Genomic DNA, 15,300 nt, shown 5'->3' with positions numbered 1-15,300 from the left:
ATCACCATAGACCTCAGCTCTTTAATCCCACCCCTCAGACACTCTCAGCCCATCCCACCTATCACCATAGACCTCAGCTCTTTAATCCCACCCCTCAGACACTCTCAGCCCATCCCACCTATCACCATAGACCTCAGCTCTTTAATCCCACCCCTCAGACACTCTCAGCCCATCCCACCTATCACCATAGACCTCAGCTCTTTAATCCCACCCCTCAGACACTCTCAGCCCATCCCACCCATCACCATAGACCTCAGCTCTTTAATCCCACCCCTCAGACACTCTCAGCCCATCCCACCCATCACCATAGACCTCAGCTCTTTAATCCCACCCCTCAGACACTCTCAGCCCATCCCACCTATCACCATAGACCTCAGCTCTTTAATCCCACCCCTCAGACACTCTCAGCCCATCCCACCTATCACCATAGACCTCAGCTCTTTAATCCCACCCCTCAGACACTCTCAGCCCATCCCACCCATCACCATAGACCTCAGCTCTTTAATCCCACCCCTCAGACACTCTCAGCCCATACCACCCATCACCATAGACCACCATCGTTTGGTTTCCATGTGCCATATATTTTTCAATTGTGCTGTGATGTTTTACAAACATTTAGAACCTTTCTAGTCAGAGTATCCACAGATTGTGACCTTAAGATGAAAACCTTTCCTACGAGTATTATTCTATCATTTATTGATTATGGCTTTTCATATCACCCAACACTGTTATTTGTAAGGTTCATTTTAAGCGAATGTTGTAATGAAGTAACCTACTTAAGTATTATCTCTGGTGTCAAACTGACTAGTTATCTAAAGGACTGTAATGTAAATGAACTAATCATAATGGATGTGTCAGAGTGGGATGTAAAGGTACAGTATCTTCCCTGATGAGAAATATATGATGGTGATTTTCCTGAATATTTCATATTTCCTGATCTTCCTTTCTATCTACAGGATCCTATCTGATGGAGCTGTTGTCAAAGACTGGACTAGAAGATCATTATGAAAACAAGCTGACGTTAAGTTCTGTCCTTGAGATAAATGCTGATACTACATCAGATGAACCTCTTACCACTATGCAGTCACTTCCAGGGGCCTTCCTGAAGAAGTTAATGATGGCAAATCTGAATGCTAGGAGTGTCAAATGTATGTCCACTGATGCAGAAGTTTCATTTCCGGGTACAGACCGTTTTGAGAATCTAAAAAGTGACTCTGATAACAGTGATGTCATTAATCCACTGGACCTGATAACTGCCCTGTTTCTGTGTTCAGATGGTTTCCTGCAGCAGGAGATGGTCCAGAAAATGTCCATGTGTCAGTTTGCTGTTCCTCTTCTGCTGCCCAACTGTGACACAGAACAAATCACTTTGATGCTGTGGGCCTTGAGGGACATAGTGAGGAAGTTTAGACTCTCTACCCAAACAGACACAAAGGCTTTTGTGGAGGAGAGAATAGTTCTCTCTGATATTCCCATGGTGTCCTTTGTTAGGTTAGGTGAGATTAGAGTGTCCAAGTCTCAGATCTTGAACAAACTGCTTAGTAACCCTCAGCAGTACCATGATACATTTGTTCATCATGATATGGAATGTGGTGACATCACTCATAGAATCTCAGATGGTCTGGTTGAAATCAGCTGGTACCTTCCATGTGGGAACAGAAACATAGACATCTTCACTAAGCCTGTGGTGGTGGCCAATCTCAGAGGAGACATCAGGTCCTTTGAAAATCAGTTCTCCTTTCTGTGTCAAACATCAGCTGCAGTTTACATTTTCACTGATGATTTAAAGGCATTTCTCAATTTGTTGAAAAGCAAAAACACAAAAGCAGAGTTATTTCTGGTCGTCAACTCTCAAAGAAAATCATTCAGAGTAGACACATTAAAACAAATTATCACAAACTGCAGTATCAATGACCAAAATGTGATTGTCAAGAAAAAGAAAAACGATGCAGAATTTGTCAAAACGCTGCAATCATCTGTTGGTGACATCATTGAAAATAGTCCAGACCGGTTGACAGTGGAAAACATGACTGACATAGCTCGTCACAGTGGGATTCTGGTTGATGAAGACGGTGATGACTGTCAGAGTGCCAGGAAGATGGCAGATGAAATCACCAGCAACATCAGAGACACAGTCAAATTTAAAGACAAACAGCTACCCTTACAAGGGCAAATCTGGAAAAAGCTTTCCCAGTTGGAGAAAGAGAGATATAGACTGAGAAAACAAGGGGATCAAGACATTGAACACTACAGGAGCTCTCTGAAGAAAAGGGAGGAAGAGCTGAGAAAGAAACAATATACATTTTACATGTCAGATGCAATGAAAAGCTTCATTTTAGGATTGTCAGGTTCAGGAGCTGAGTGTTCCTATTTCCTCAAATGGATGCGGATAAATCTGGACAATCTGTCACGTCAGAACCTGTCTGCTTTGCGGGACCAGTACAAAGATCTTTGCCAAAATTCTCCTGAGAAAAAAGACGACATTAAAGATTTGGATAAGCAATTATCTGACTGTTCCTTGGGTCTTGAACACTTCCTGCGTGAGCTGGGCCAGTTATATGAAGCTGCCTGCTCCCTCCCTGAAGACAGTCCTCAAAGGAAACAGATGGAGAAGCTCCCTGGATTGTGTGCTCAGATGCTGTTGGATGGTTTCCCCATTGAGCTTGTGGATGGAGATGCATCAAATATCCCTCTGAAATGGATATCAGCTGTTCTGACTCAGCTTCATACTCTTGTGGACTCTAACAGCAAGATCCGGGTTGTTACAGTTTTAGGGGACCAAGGTACTGGGAAGTCCACTCTCCTCAACACCATGTTTGGGGTCCAGTTTGCTGTCAGCAGTGGAAGATGCACTAGAGGGGCCTTCATGCTGCTGATTAAAGTCAACAAAGAACTCAAGGAGGAGCTGAAATGTGACTTCATCATGGTGATTGACACAGAGGGGTTGAAATCACCAGAGTTGGCTGAACTTGATAAACACTATGAACATGACAATGAACTGGCCACACTGGTGATTGGACTCAGTGATGTCACTATCATCAACATGTCCATGGAAAACTCCACAGAGATGAAAGACATTCTGCAGATTGTTGTTCATGCTTTTATCAGGATGAAGGAAGTGGGGAAGAAGCCAGTATGTCATTTTGTGTACCAAAACATGTCAGACATGTCTGCTCATGACAACAACATGAGAGAACGGAAGAAGTTGTTGGAACAGTTGAATGAAATGACCCAGGCAGCAGCCAGAATGGAGAAGAAGGAGAATATCACCAAGTTCACTGATGTGATGGAGTATGATCCAGACACAAGCAGCTGCTACATCCCAGGACTCTGGCATGGGACTCCCCCTATGGCTCCAGTCAATGCTGGTTACAGTGAGGCTGTGTATGATTTAAAAAAGAGCTTGATGCAAGACTTAATCAAATGCCAGAGTAATGATGACATGACACATTTCCTGAAGTGGACAGAAAGCTTGTGGGAGTCTGTCAAATTGGATAAATGAATTTTCAGTGTCAGAAACAGCTTGGTTGCAGATGCATACACCAGTTAATGCTTTAAGTACAATGGTTGGAACGGTCCTTCAAGAAGGACATTTATTCCTGGATAATGGGTGCTGAAAGCAGAATGTAAAACAGATCCAAACCCCCAAATGAGCATATGAAACGTGCTGAAGGACTTGTCCTGTCATCCCAATGGTGGAAGCAGCTTATTACTGTCACTAGGACAGCAGAATCCCTGCCCATCAGGTTCTAAGTGTTCTAAGTTACCAGTTAGAATAGTAGAATACACAAGGTGCAATTTAGAAATGTGGTTTTATATCAGCAGGTTTTCTCTTGTTATGTAAGTCACTGACAGTCAGTCATTTAGCCCATGTCAGCAAAACATTTTTAGATTGCTAAGTTAGTTTAGCGGCCAGCTATCTAAACTATTATGGTTGAATTACCTGCTGGGGTCTCCTATTGATTTTGTATGTCAGTCTAACTCAGATATTATATTAAAAACTGCAACCATTTTTCTCCAACCTACTGCAATATGTGTAGAATTCCAGCAAACTTGCTTTAAAATTGTCACATTTTCTCTACACCCCATGGCAAAAGGTGTGAAATTGCACAAAGTTGACAAAAAAAGTGTACAAAATGTATCTCTGCTGTCAAAATGCAATACATTTTATTGTATGGATGTGGGTATACAGACCTTCGAGCAACTGCGGCCCCTTATGAGAGTTTTGTGGCCCATCCCTGGTCTATGGCATGGAAATAGCAGGTATCCTTAATGTTTTGTATACTCAGTGTATACAGTCAGGATGGAAAAACGCTTTCAGTGGATAAGACTGACAGATACCTGCAGTATAGGAAGGAAGGAGGAGTTATACCATACATACTGTAGACTGACAGATACCTGCAGTATAGGAAGGAAGGAGGAGTTATACCATACATACTGTAGACTGACAGATACCTGCAGTACAGGAAGGAAGGAGGAGTTATACCATACATACTGTAGACTGACAGATACCTGCAGTATAGGAAGGAAGGAGGAGTTATACCATACATACTGTAGACTGACAGATACCTGCAGTATAGGAAGGAAGGAGGAGTTATACCATACATACTGTAGACTGACAGATACCTGCAGTATAGGAAGGAAGGAGGAGTTATACCATACATACTGTAGACTGACAGATACCTGCAGTATAGGAAGGAAGGAGTTATACCATACATACTGTAGACTGACAGATACCTGCAGTATAGGAAGGAAGGAGGAGTTATACCATACATACTGTAGACTGACAGGTACCTGCAGTATAGGAAGGAAGGAGGTATACCATACATACTGTAGACTGACAGATACCTGCAGTATAGGAAGGAAGGTGGAGTTATACCATACATACTGTAGACTGACAGATACCTGCAGTATAGGAAGGAAGGAGTTATACCATACATACTGTAGACTGACAGATACCTGCAGTATAGGAAGGAAGGAGGAGTTATACCATACATACTGTAGACTGACAGATACCTGCAGTACAGGAAGGAAGGAGGAGTTATACCATACATACTGTAGACTGACAGATACCTGCAGTATAGGAAGGAAGGAGGAGTTATACCATACATACTGTAGACTGACAGATACCAGCAGTATAGGAAGGAAGGAGGAGTTATACCATACATACTGTAGACTGACAGATACCTGCAGTATAGGAAGGAAGGAGGAGTTATACCATACATACTGTAGACTGACAGATACCTGCAGTATAGGAAGGAAGGAGGAGTTATACCATACATACTGTAGACTGACAGATACCTGCAGTACAGGAAGGAAGGAGGAGTTATACCATACATACTGTAGACTGACAGATACCTGCAGTATAGGAAGGAAGGAGGAGTTATACCATACATACTGTAGACTGACAGATACCTGCAGTATAGGAAGGAAGGAGGAGTTATACCATACATACTGTAGACTGACAGATACCTGCAGTACAGGAAGGAAGGAGGAGTTATACCATACATACTGTAGACTGACAGATACCTGCAGTATAGGAAGGAAGGAGGAGTTATACCATACATACTGTAGACTGACAGATACCTGCAGTATAGGAAGGAAGGAGGAGTTATACCATACATACTGTAGACTGACAGATACCTGCAGTATAGGAAGGAAGGAGGAGTTATACCATACATACTGTAGACTGACAGATACCTGCAGTATAGGAAGGAAGGAGGAGTTATACCATACATACTGTAGACTGACAGATACCTGCAGTATAGGAAGGAAGGAGGAGTTATACCATACATACTGTAGACTGACAGATACCTGCAGTATAGGAAGGAAGGAGGAGTTATACCATACATACTGTAGACTGACAGATACCTGCAGTATAGGAAGGAAGGAGGAATACCATACATACTGTAGACTGACAGATACCTGCAGTACAGGAAGGAAGGAGGAGTTATACCATACATACTGTAGACTGACAGATACCTGCAGTACAGGAAGGTGGAGTTATACCATACATACTGTAGACTGACAGATACCTGCAGTACAGGAAGGAAGGAGGAGTTATACCATACATACTGTAGACTGACAGATACCTGCAGTATAGGAAGGAAGGAGATATACCATACATACTGTAGACTGACAGATACCTGCAGTATAGGAAGGAAGGAGGAGTTATACCATACATACTGTAGACTGACAGATACCTGCAGTATAGGAAGGAAGGAGGAGTTATACCATACATACTGTAGACTGACAGATACCTGCAGTATAGGAAGGAAGGAGGAGTTATACCATACATACTGTAGACTGACAGATACCTGCAGTATAGGAAGGAAGGAGGAGTTATACCATACATACTGTAGACTGACAGATACCTGCAGTATAGGAAGGAAGGAGGAGTTATACCATACATACTGTAGACTGACAGGTACCTGCAGTATAGGAAGGAAGGAGGAGTTATACCATACATACTGTAGACTGACAGATACCTGCAGTACAGGAAGGAAGGAGGAGTTATACCATACATACTGTAGACTGACAGATACCTGCAGTATAGGAAGGAAGGAGTTATACCATACATACTGTAGACTGACAGGTACCTGCAGTATAGGAAGGAAGGAGGAGTTATACCATACATACTGTAGACTGACAGATACCTGCAGTATAGGAAGGAAGGAGTTATACCATACATACTGTAGACTGACAGATACCTGCAGTATAGGAAGGAAGGAGGAGTTATACCATACATACTGTAGACTGACAGATACCTGCAGTATAGGAAGGAAGGAGGAGTTATACCATACATACTGTAGACTGACAGATACCTGCAGTATAGGAAGGAAGGAGGAGTTATACCATACATACTGTAGACTGACAGATACCTGCAGTATAGGAAGGAAGGAGGAGTTATACCATACATACTGTAGACTGACAGATACCTGCAGTACAGGAAGGAAGGTGGAGTTATACCATACATACTGTAGACTGACAGATACCTGCAGTATAGGAAGGAAGGAGGAGTTATACCATACATACTGTAGACTGACAGATACCTGCAGTATAGGAAGGAAGGAGGAGTTATACCATACATACTGTAGACTGACAGATACCTGCAGTATAGGAAGGAAGGAGGAGTTATACCATACATACTGTAGACTGACAGATACCTGCAGTATAGGAAGGAAGGAGGAGTTATACCATACATACTGTAGACTGACAGATACCTGCAGTATAGGAAGGAAGGAGGAGTTATACCATACATACTGTAGACTGACAGATACCTGCAGTATAGGAAGGAAGGAGGAGTTATACCATACATACTGTAGACTGACAGATACCTGCAGTATAGGAAGGAAGGAGGAGTTATACCATACATACTGTAGACTGACAGATACCTGCAGTATAGGAAGGAAGGAGGAGTTATACCATACATACTGTAGACTGACAGATACCTGCAGTATAGGAAGGAAGGAGGAGTTATACCATACATACTGTAGACTGACAGATACCTGCAGTATAGGAAGGAAGGAGGAGTTATACCATACATACTGTAGACTGACAGATACCTGCAGTATAGGAAGGAAGGAGGAGTTATACCATACATACTGTAGACTGACAGATACCTGCAGTATAGGAAGGAAGGAGGAGTTATACCATACATACTGTAGACTGACAGATACCTGCAGTATAGGAAGGAAGGAGGAGTTATACCATACATACTGTAGACTGACAGATACCTGCAGTATAGGAAGGAAGGAGTTATACCATACATACTGTAGACTGACAGATACCTGCAGTATAGGAAGGAAGGTGGAGTTATACCATACATACTGTAGACTGACAGATACCTGCAGTATAGGAAGGAAGGAGGAGTTATACCATACATACTGTAGACTGACAGATACCTGCAGTATAGGAAGGAAGGAGGAGTTATACCATACATACATATGGTATACTACATACATCCCCAAACAGCAGGAAATGCAGATGTAGAGTCACAGTGGCTAGAACAAACTCCATAGAAAGGCAGGAACCTAGGAAGAAACCTATAGAGGAACCAGGCTCTGGGGTGTGGCCAGTCCTCTTGTGTCTGTGCCGGGTAGAGATTATATTCATACTGTTGACTACTAGTTGACTTGGACTTGAGTATAGTCTTCAATCACAATGTTAGAGAAATATATTCACAATTGTTTTTAGAACCATCTTGATTAGAAGTGAATGTAGATAATGTCCATTGTAATTACAACAAGTATATCAGTGCTAGATAGAAGTGTAACTCTGTAAAAATGAAGTAAAGGTCATTTTATTTGGTTGATATTGAGTATTGTCTTTGATTTTATTCAGTTTGATATTGTATGTCATTCATTTAGTCTTTGAAAGACCAGCCCAATGATGGGCTGAAAGGGATCCCAACGTCATGTACAATGTACATCATGTTATTGTCAATGGTCCGTTAGAGTTTTATACCTATGGAGATGTTATTATGTTTAGATTACCATGACAACAAGCCTCTGAAACGGATGCATACATACTGCACCTCGGAAAAGGCTTTTATAGTCCTGGTCTTCGTCTGATACAACTGAGATGTATTGCTACTGTAGCTGCGTGCTAAAAGATTATGTAACAAGTTCATTATTATTTTGTTTATTTTTGTCAGTTTTGTAAAATGTAAAGAATGTGTTTACCTCTGATTTAATAAAGAAATTGCAGCATTATTTTACTGTAGGAAAATGCATGTAACATTCTATGATTCCTCTCCCAAACATCAAACTAACAAGGATGTATAGTTCAACATTTATTGTTTAACAAAAAATGTTATTGACACAAAGTTATTTTTAATTAATTCCCTTTTAGGAAATTAAATACATAAATAATCAAATGTATGAAACTACTTGAATGAACATTTATTGTAATTCTAATGAATTACATCACGATTATATAATCAGACAGTTGCACTGTTCTTAGTATCTGATCAATAATCTGAAAAGAATGTACCATTTGTCAATAAATCAGCATTTGTTAAAGATGCAGTCCGGGATCTACTTCAGGATTGGTGGGTCCCCTGCGGAATGGTTGAGCTAACGTAGGCTAATGTGATTAGCATGAGGTTGTAAGTAACAAGAACATTTCCCAGGACAGACATATCTAATATTGGCAGAAAGCTTAAATTCTTGTTAATCTAACTGCACTGTCCAATTTACAGTAGCTAATACAGTGAAGGAATACCATGCTATTGTTTGAGGAGAGTGCACAGTTTTGAACATGAAAAGTTACTAATAAACAAATCAGGCACATTTGGGCAGTCTTGATACAAAATTTTGAACAGAAATGCAATGGATCAGTCTGAAACTTTGCACATACACTGGCCATCTAGTGGCCAAAATCTAAATTGCAGCTGTGCTGGAATAATACATTATGGCCTTTCTCTTGCATTTCAAAGATGACGGTGAAAATTACAAAAAAATGTTATTTTTTTCTATGTATTATCTTTTACCAGATCTAATGTGTTTTATTCTCCTAGATTCCTTTCAAATTTCCACAAACTTCAGTGTTTCCTTTCAAATGATACCAAGAATATGCATATCCTTGCTTCATGGCCTGAGCTACAGGCAGTTAGATTTTGGTATGAAATTTTAGGCAACATTTTTTTTTAAAAGGGGCCGGTCCTTAAGAGGAGCACCCCCAATTTGTATGTGTGTGTGTGTGTGTGTGTATATATATATGTGTGTGTGTGTGTATATATATAAGAATAATATATGCACCCCAGAATTATAAAGCACACAGTCATGTGTATATATGTATATATGGTGTATACATATATCATACACACACACACATATACACACACACACACATATATATATATGTATATACACACACATATATATATATATATGTGTGTGTGTGTGTGTGTGTGTGTGTATATATATATATATTTATACATGTACACATATATGTACATATATATATATATACACATACATATATATATACAGTTGAAGTCGGAAGTTTACATACACTTAGGTTGTTGTTATTAAAACTCGTTTTTCAATCACTCCACAAATTTCTTGCGACTCCAATCCCGTATCCGGGAGCGTAATTATAGCCTCAAGCTCATTACCATAACGCAACGTTAACTATTCATGAAAATCGCAAATGAAATGAAAGAAATATATTCACTCACAAGCTTAGCCTTTTGTTAACAACACTGTCAACTCAGATTTTTAAAATATGCTTTTCAACCATAGCTACACAAGCATTTGTGTAAGAGTATTGATAGCTAGCATAGCATTAAGCCTAGCATTCAACAGGCTACATTTTCACAAAAACAAGAAAAGCATTCAAATAATAATAATAATAATAAATAATATATGCCATTTAGCAGACGCTTTTATCCAAGTCATGTGTGCATACATTCTACGTATGGGTGGTCCCGGGAATCGAACCCACTACCCTGGCGTTACAAGCGCCATGCTCTACCAACTGAGCTACAGAAGGACAAATAAAATCATTTACCTTTGAAGAACTTCGGATGTTTTCAATGAGGAGACTCTCAGTTAGATAGCAAATGTTCATTTTTTCCCAAAAATATTATTTGTGTAGGAGAAAACGCTCAGTTTTGTTCATCACGTTTGGCTAAGAAAAAACCCAGAAAATTCAGTCATTACAACGCCAAACTTTTTTCCAAATTAACTCCATAATATCGACAGAAACATTACAAACGTTGTTTAGAATCAATCCTCAAGGTGTTTTTCACATATCTATTCGATGATAAATCATTCATGGCAATTGGGTTTCTCCTCAAGAGCGAACTGAAAAGTTTTGCAGCTGGAGATTACGCAATAATTGCGACGGAGGACACCAAGCGACCACCTGGTAAATGTACTGTCTTATGGTCAACCTTCCAATGATATGCCTACAAATACGTCACAATGCTGCAGACACCTTCGGGAAAACGACGGAAAGTCTAAGCTCATTCGTGGCCCGTTCACAGCCATATAAGGAGTAATTGAAACACAGCGCTTTCAAAACCTGGGCCACTTCCTGTCTGAAATTTCATCTTGTTTTCGCCTGTAGCATCAGTTCTGTGGCACTCACAGACAATATCTTTGCAGTTTTGGAAACGTCAGAGTGTTTTCTTTCCAAAGCTGGCAATTATATGCATAGTCGAGCATTTTTCATGACAAAATATCTTGTTTAAAACGGGAACGTTTTTCATCCAAAAATTTTAATAGCGCCCCCTAATGCATAACTGGTTTTAAAAACTATAGTTTTGGCAAGTCGGTTAGGACATCTACTTTGTGCATGAGACAAGTCATTTTTCCAACAATTGTTTACAGACAGGTTATTTCACTTATAATTCACTGTATCACAATTCCAGTGGGTCAGAAGTTTACATACACTAAGTTGACTGCCTTTAACCAGCTAGGAAAAGTACAGAAAAATATATAATGGCTTTAGAAGCTTCTGATAGGCTAATTGACATAATTTGAGTCAATTGGAGGTGAACCTGTGGATGTATTTCAAGGCCTACCTTCAAAATCAGTGCCTTTGCTTCACATCATGGGAAAATAAAAAAATCGCCCAAGACCTCAGAAAAATAATTGTAGACCTCCACAAGTCTGGTTCATCCTTGGGAGCAATTCCCAAACGCCTGACGGTGCCACGTTCCTCTGTACAAACAATAGAAAGCAAGTATAAACACCATAGGACCACGCAGCCGTTAAACCACTAAGGAAGGAGATGCGTTCTGTCTCCTAGAGATGAACGTAAAAGTGCAAATCAATCCCAGAACAACAGCAAAAGGACCTTGTGAAGATGCTGGAGGAAACAGGTACAAAAGTATCTATATCCACAGTGAAACGAGTCCTATATCAACATAACCTGAATGGCTGCTCAACAAGGAAGAAACCACTGCTCCAAAACCGCCATAAAAAAGCCAGACTATGGTTTGCAACTGCACATGGGGACAAAGATCATACTTTTTGGAGAAATGTCCTCTGGTCTGATGAAACAAAAATAGAACTGTTTGGCCATGATCACCATCGTTATGTTTGGAGGGAAAATGGGGAGACTTGCAAGTCAAGAACACCATCCCAACCATGAAGCACGGGGGTGGCAGTATCATGTTGTGGGGGTGCTTTGCTGCAGGAGGGACTGGTGCACTTCACAAAATAGATAGCGTCATGAGGAATAAAAATATGTGGATATATTAAAGCAACATCTCAAGACATCAGCCAGGAAGTTAAAGCTTGGTCGCAAATGGGTCTTCCAAATGGACAATGACCCCAAGCATACATCCAAAGTTGTGGCAAAATGGTTTAAGGACAACAAAGTCAAGGTATTCGATTGGCCATCACAAATCCCTGACCTCAATCCTATAGGAAAATTGTGGGCAGAACTGAAAAAGCGTGGCGAGCAAGGAGGCCTACAAACCTGACTCAGTTACACCAGTTCTGTCAGGAGGAATGTGCCAAAATTCATTAACAAGAAATTTGTGGAGTGGTTGAAAAATGAGTTTTAATGACTCCAACCTAAGTGTATGTAAACTTCTGACTTCAACTGTGTGTATATATATATATATATGTGGATATTTTGTAGGACGTAACATATCATACAAAATGGATGCTGTAATACACATTTAAGGGGACCCATTTTTGCTCGTGAGCACTACTTTTAAAATTACTGGCTGAAACTATACAAAAGCAATACTAGCTGATAACGTAGTGTAGCACTGAACATAATACATGAAAAGCACTTTACAAATATTATTATTATTATCATTACAGTGTTACAGTTATACAACAAAAACATACAGTATTAGGAGGGATTGTTGATATAGCAATGAAAAAAAGTAAGAACAAATACCCTAAAAACAACATGAAATATTTGAACATCAATAATACTGTAATTACATGTACAACAACATACTGAGGACTGGTCCATAACATCTAACAGAGGAGGTTGTGTTGTTTACTAGTCTCTTAAAGTCATGTCATCACGGTCTTCTGGCCAGGAGAGTCAGCGGGACATCATCCTGACAAACTCTGTGGAAAGAACACAAACTATGAGCTACATTTTTATTAGTGTGTTGACAACATGGTGAGTATTAGTATAGTGACAACATGGAGAGTATTAGTATAGTGACAACATGGAGAGTATTAGTATAGTGACAACATGGAGAGTATTAGTATAGTGACAACACGGTGAGTATTAGTATAGTGACAACATGGAGAGTATTAGTATAGTGACAACACGGTGAGTATTAGTATAGTGACAACACGGTGAGTATTAGTATAGTGACAACATGGTGAGTATTAGTATAGTGACAACATGGTGAGTATTAGTATAGTGACAACACGGTGAGTATTAGTATAGTGACAACACAGTGAGTATTAGTATAGTGACAACATGGTGAGTATTAGTATAGTGACAACACGGTGAGTATTAGTATAGTGACAACACGGTGAGTATTAGTATAGTGACAACACAGTGAGTATTAGTATAGTGACAACACAGTGAGTATTAGTATAGTGACAACACAGGTGAGTATTAGTATAGTGACAACACGGTGAGTATTAGTATAGTGACAACACAGTGAGTATTAGTATAGTGACAACACGGTGAGTATTAGTATAGTGACAACACAGTGAGTATTGGTATAGTGACAACACTGGGAGTATTAGTATAGTGACAACACGGTGAGTATTAGTATAGTGACAACACAGTGAGTATTAGTATAGTGACAACACTGGGAGTATTAGTATAGTGACAACACGGTGAGTATTAGTATAGTGACAACACGGTGAGTATTAGTATAGTGACAACACGGTGAGTATTAGTATAGTGACAACACGGAGAGTATTAGTATAGTGATAACACAGTGAGTATTAGTATAGTGACAACACTGTGTATTAGTATAGTGACAACATGGAGAGTATTAGTATAGTGACAACACGGAGAGTATTAGTATAGTGACAACACTGTGAGTATTAGTATAGTGACAACACTGTTTATTAGTATAGTGACAACATGGAGAGTATTAGTATAGTGACAACACGGACAGTATTAGTATAGTGACAACACTGTGAGTATTAGTATAGTGACAACATGGAGAGTATTAGTATAGTGACAACACAGTGAGTATTAGTATAGTGACAACACAGTATTAGTAGTATTATAGTATTGACAACAGTATAGTGACAACATGGATTAGAGTATTAGTGACAACACTGGTGAGTATTAGTATAGTGACAACATGGAGAGTATTAGTATAGTGACAACATGGTGAGTATTAGTATAGTGACAACACAGTGAGTATTAGTATAGTGACAACACAGTGAGTATTAGTATAGTGACAACACTGAGTATTAGTATAGTGACAACATGGAGAGTATTAGTATAGTGACAACACTGTGAGTATTAGTATAGTGACAACACAGTGAGTATAGTGACAACATGGTGAGTAATAGTGACAACATGATATAGTGACAACACTGTTTTATTAGTGAGTGACAACACTAGTATTAGTGACAACACTGTGAGTATTAGTATAGTGACAACACTGTGAGTATTAGTATAGTGACAACACAGTGAGTATTAGTATAGTGACAACACAGTGAGTATTAGTATAGTGACAACACAGTGAGTATTAGTATCGTGACAACACAGTGAGTATTAGTATAGTGACAACACTGAGTATTAGCATAGTGACAACATGGAGAGTATTAGTATAGTGACAACACTGTGAGTAGTAGTATAGTGACAACACAGTGAGTATTAGTATAGTGACAACACAGTGAGTATTAGTATAGTGACAACACTGTGAGTATTAGCATAGTGACAACACTGTGAGTATTAGTATAGTGACAACACAGTGAGTATTAGTATAGTGACAACATGGAGCGTATTAGTATAGTGACAACACAGTGAGTATTAGTATCGTGACAACACAGTGGGTATTAGTATTGTGACAACACTGAGTATTAGCATAGTGACAACATGGAGAGTATTAGTATAGTGACAACACTGTGAGTAGTAGTATAGTGACAACACAGTGAGTATTAGTATAGTGACAACACGGTGAGTATTAGTATAGTGACAACATGGAGAGTATTAGTATAGTGACACCACAGTGAGTATTAGTATAGTGACAACACGGTGAGTATTAGTATAGTGAAAACACAGTGAGTATTAGTATAGTGACAACACTGAGTAGTAGTATAGTGACAACATGGACAGTATTGGTATAGTGACAACACAGTGAGTATTAGCATAGTGACAACACAGTGAGTATTAGTA

The 15,300-nt window shown here is 39.5% G+C and overlaps 3 protein-coding genes across 4 annotated transcripts in view; 1 reads left to right on the top strand and 2 right to left on the bottom strand.

Annotated features, from left to right (window-relative positions):
* Positions 1–542: 542 nt before the first annotated feature.
* LOC118373862 (up-regulator of cell proliferation-like) lies at positions 543–4,307 on the top strand. The gene has a single exon (XM_035760127.2). It carries the CDS (start codon positions 968–970, stop codon positions 3,500–3,502), a length of 2,535 nt encoding a protein of 844 aa, XP_035616020.2. The 5' UTR covers positions 543–967; the 3' UTR covers positions 3,503–4,307.
* A 10-nt stretch (positions 4,308–4,317) lies between these two features.
* LOC127924228 (uncharacterized) lies at positions 4,318–8,037 on the bottom strand. The gene is made up of 8 exons (XM_052508770.1): positions 7,905–8,037; positions 6,600–6,710; positions 6,261–6,545; positions 6,036–6,092; positions 5,473–5,700; positions 4,906–4,959; positions 4,684–4,737; positions 4,318–4,512 (listed from the first exon to the last, which is right to left on the bottom strand). The coding sequence occupies exons 1-8, from the start codon at positions 7,962–7,964 to the stop codon at positions 4,318–4,320; spliced, it is 1,044 nt and encodes a 347-aa protein (XP_052364730.1). The 5' UTR covers positions 7,965–8,037.
* Positions 8,038–9,890: 1,853 nt separating this feature from the next.
* cabp2a (calcium binding protein 2a) overlaps positions 9,891–15,300 on the bottom strand; it is a 79,360-nt gene continuing 73,950 nt past the window's right edge. For both annotated transcript variants that reach the window (XM_052508788.1, XM_052508789.1), the window contains exon 7: positions 9,891–13,046. In XM_052508788.1, the coding sequence (XP_052364748.1) occupies positions 13,021–13,046 (26 nt within the window). In that variant the 3' untranslated portion in view covers positions 9,891–13,020. The remainder of the gene's footprint in view (positions 13,047–15,300) is intronic.

Source organism: Oncorhynchus keta, unplaced genomic scaffold (genome assembly GCF_023373465.1).
Source record: "Oncorhynchus keta strain PuntledgeMale-10-30-2019 unplaced genomic scaffold, Oket_V2 Un_contig_3860_pilon_pilon, whole genome shotgun sequence".
Classification (NCBI taxonomy): Eukaryota; Metazoa; Chordata; class Actinopteri; order Salmoniformes; family Salmonidae; genus Oncorhynchus; species Oncorhynchus keta.
This window is presented reverse-complemented; position numbering and strand designations above follow the sequence as displayed.

Excerpts from the sequence above, each read along its gene's own strand:
- LOC118373862 (XM_035760127.2), top strand. The coding sequence starts at position 968 with ATGGAGCTGTTGTCAAAGACTGGACTAGAAGATCATTATGAAAACAAG.
- LOC127924228 (XM_052508770.1), bottom strand. The coding sequence starts at position 7,964 with ATGTATGTAGTATACCATATGTATGTATGGTATAACTCCTCCTTCCTT. Across the intron at positions 6,711-7,904 it reads CCTTCCTTCCTATACTGCAG|GTATCTGTCAGTCTACAGTA; the intron begins GTATCTGTCAGT and ends CCTATACTGCAG. Across the intron at positions 4,960-5,472 it reads CCTTCCTTCCTGTACTGCAG|GTATCTGTCAGTCTACAGTA; the intron begins GTATCTGTCAGT and ends CCTATACTGCAG.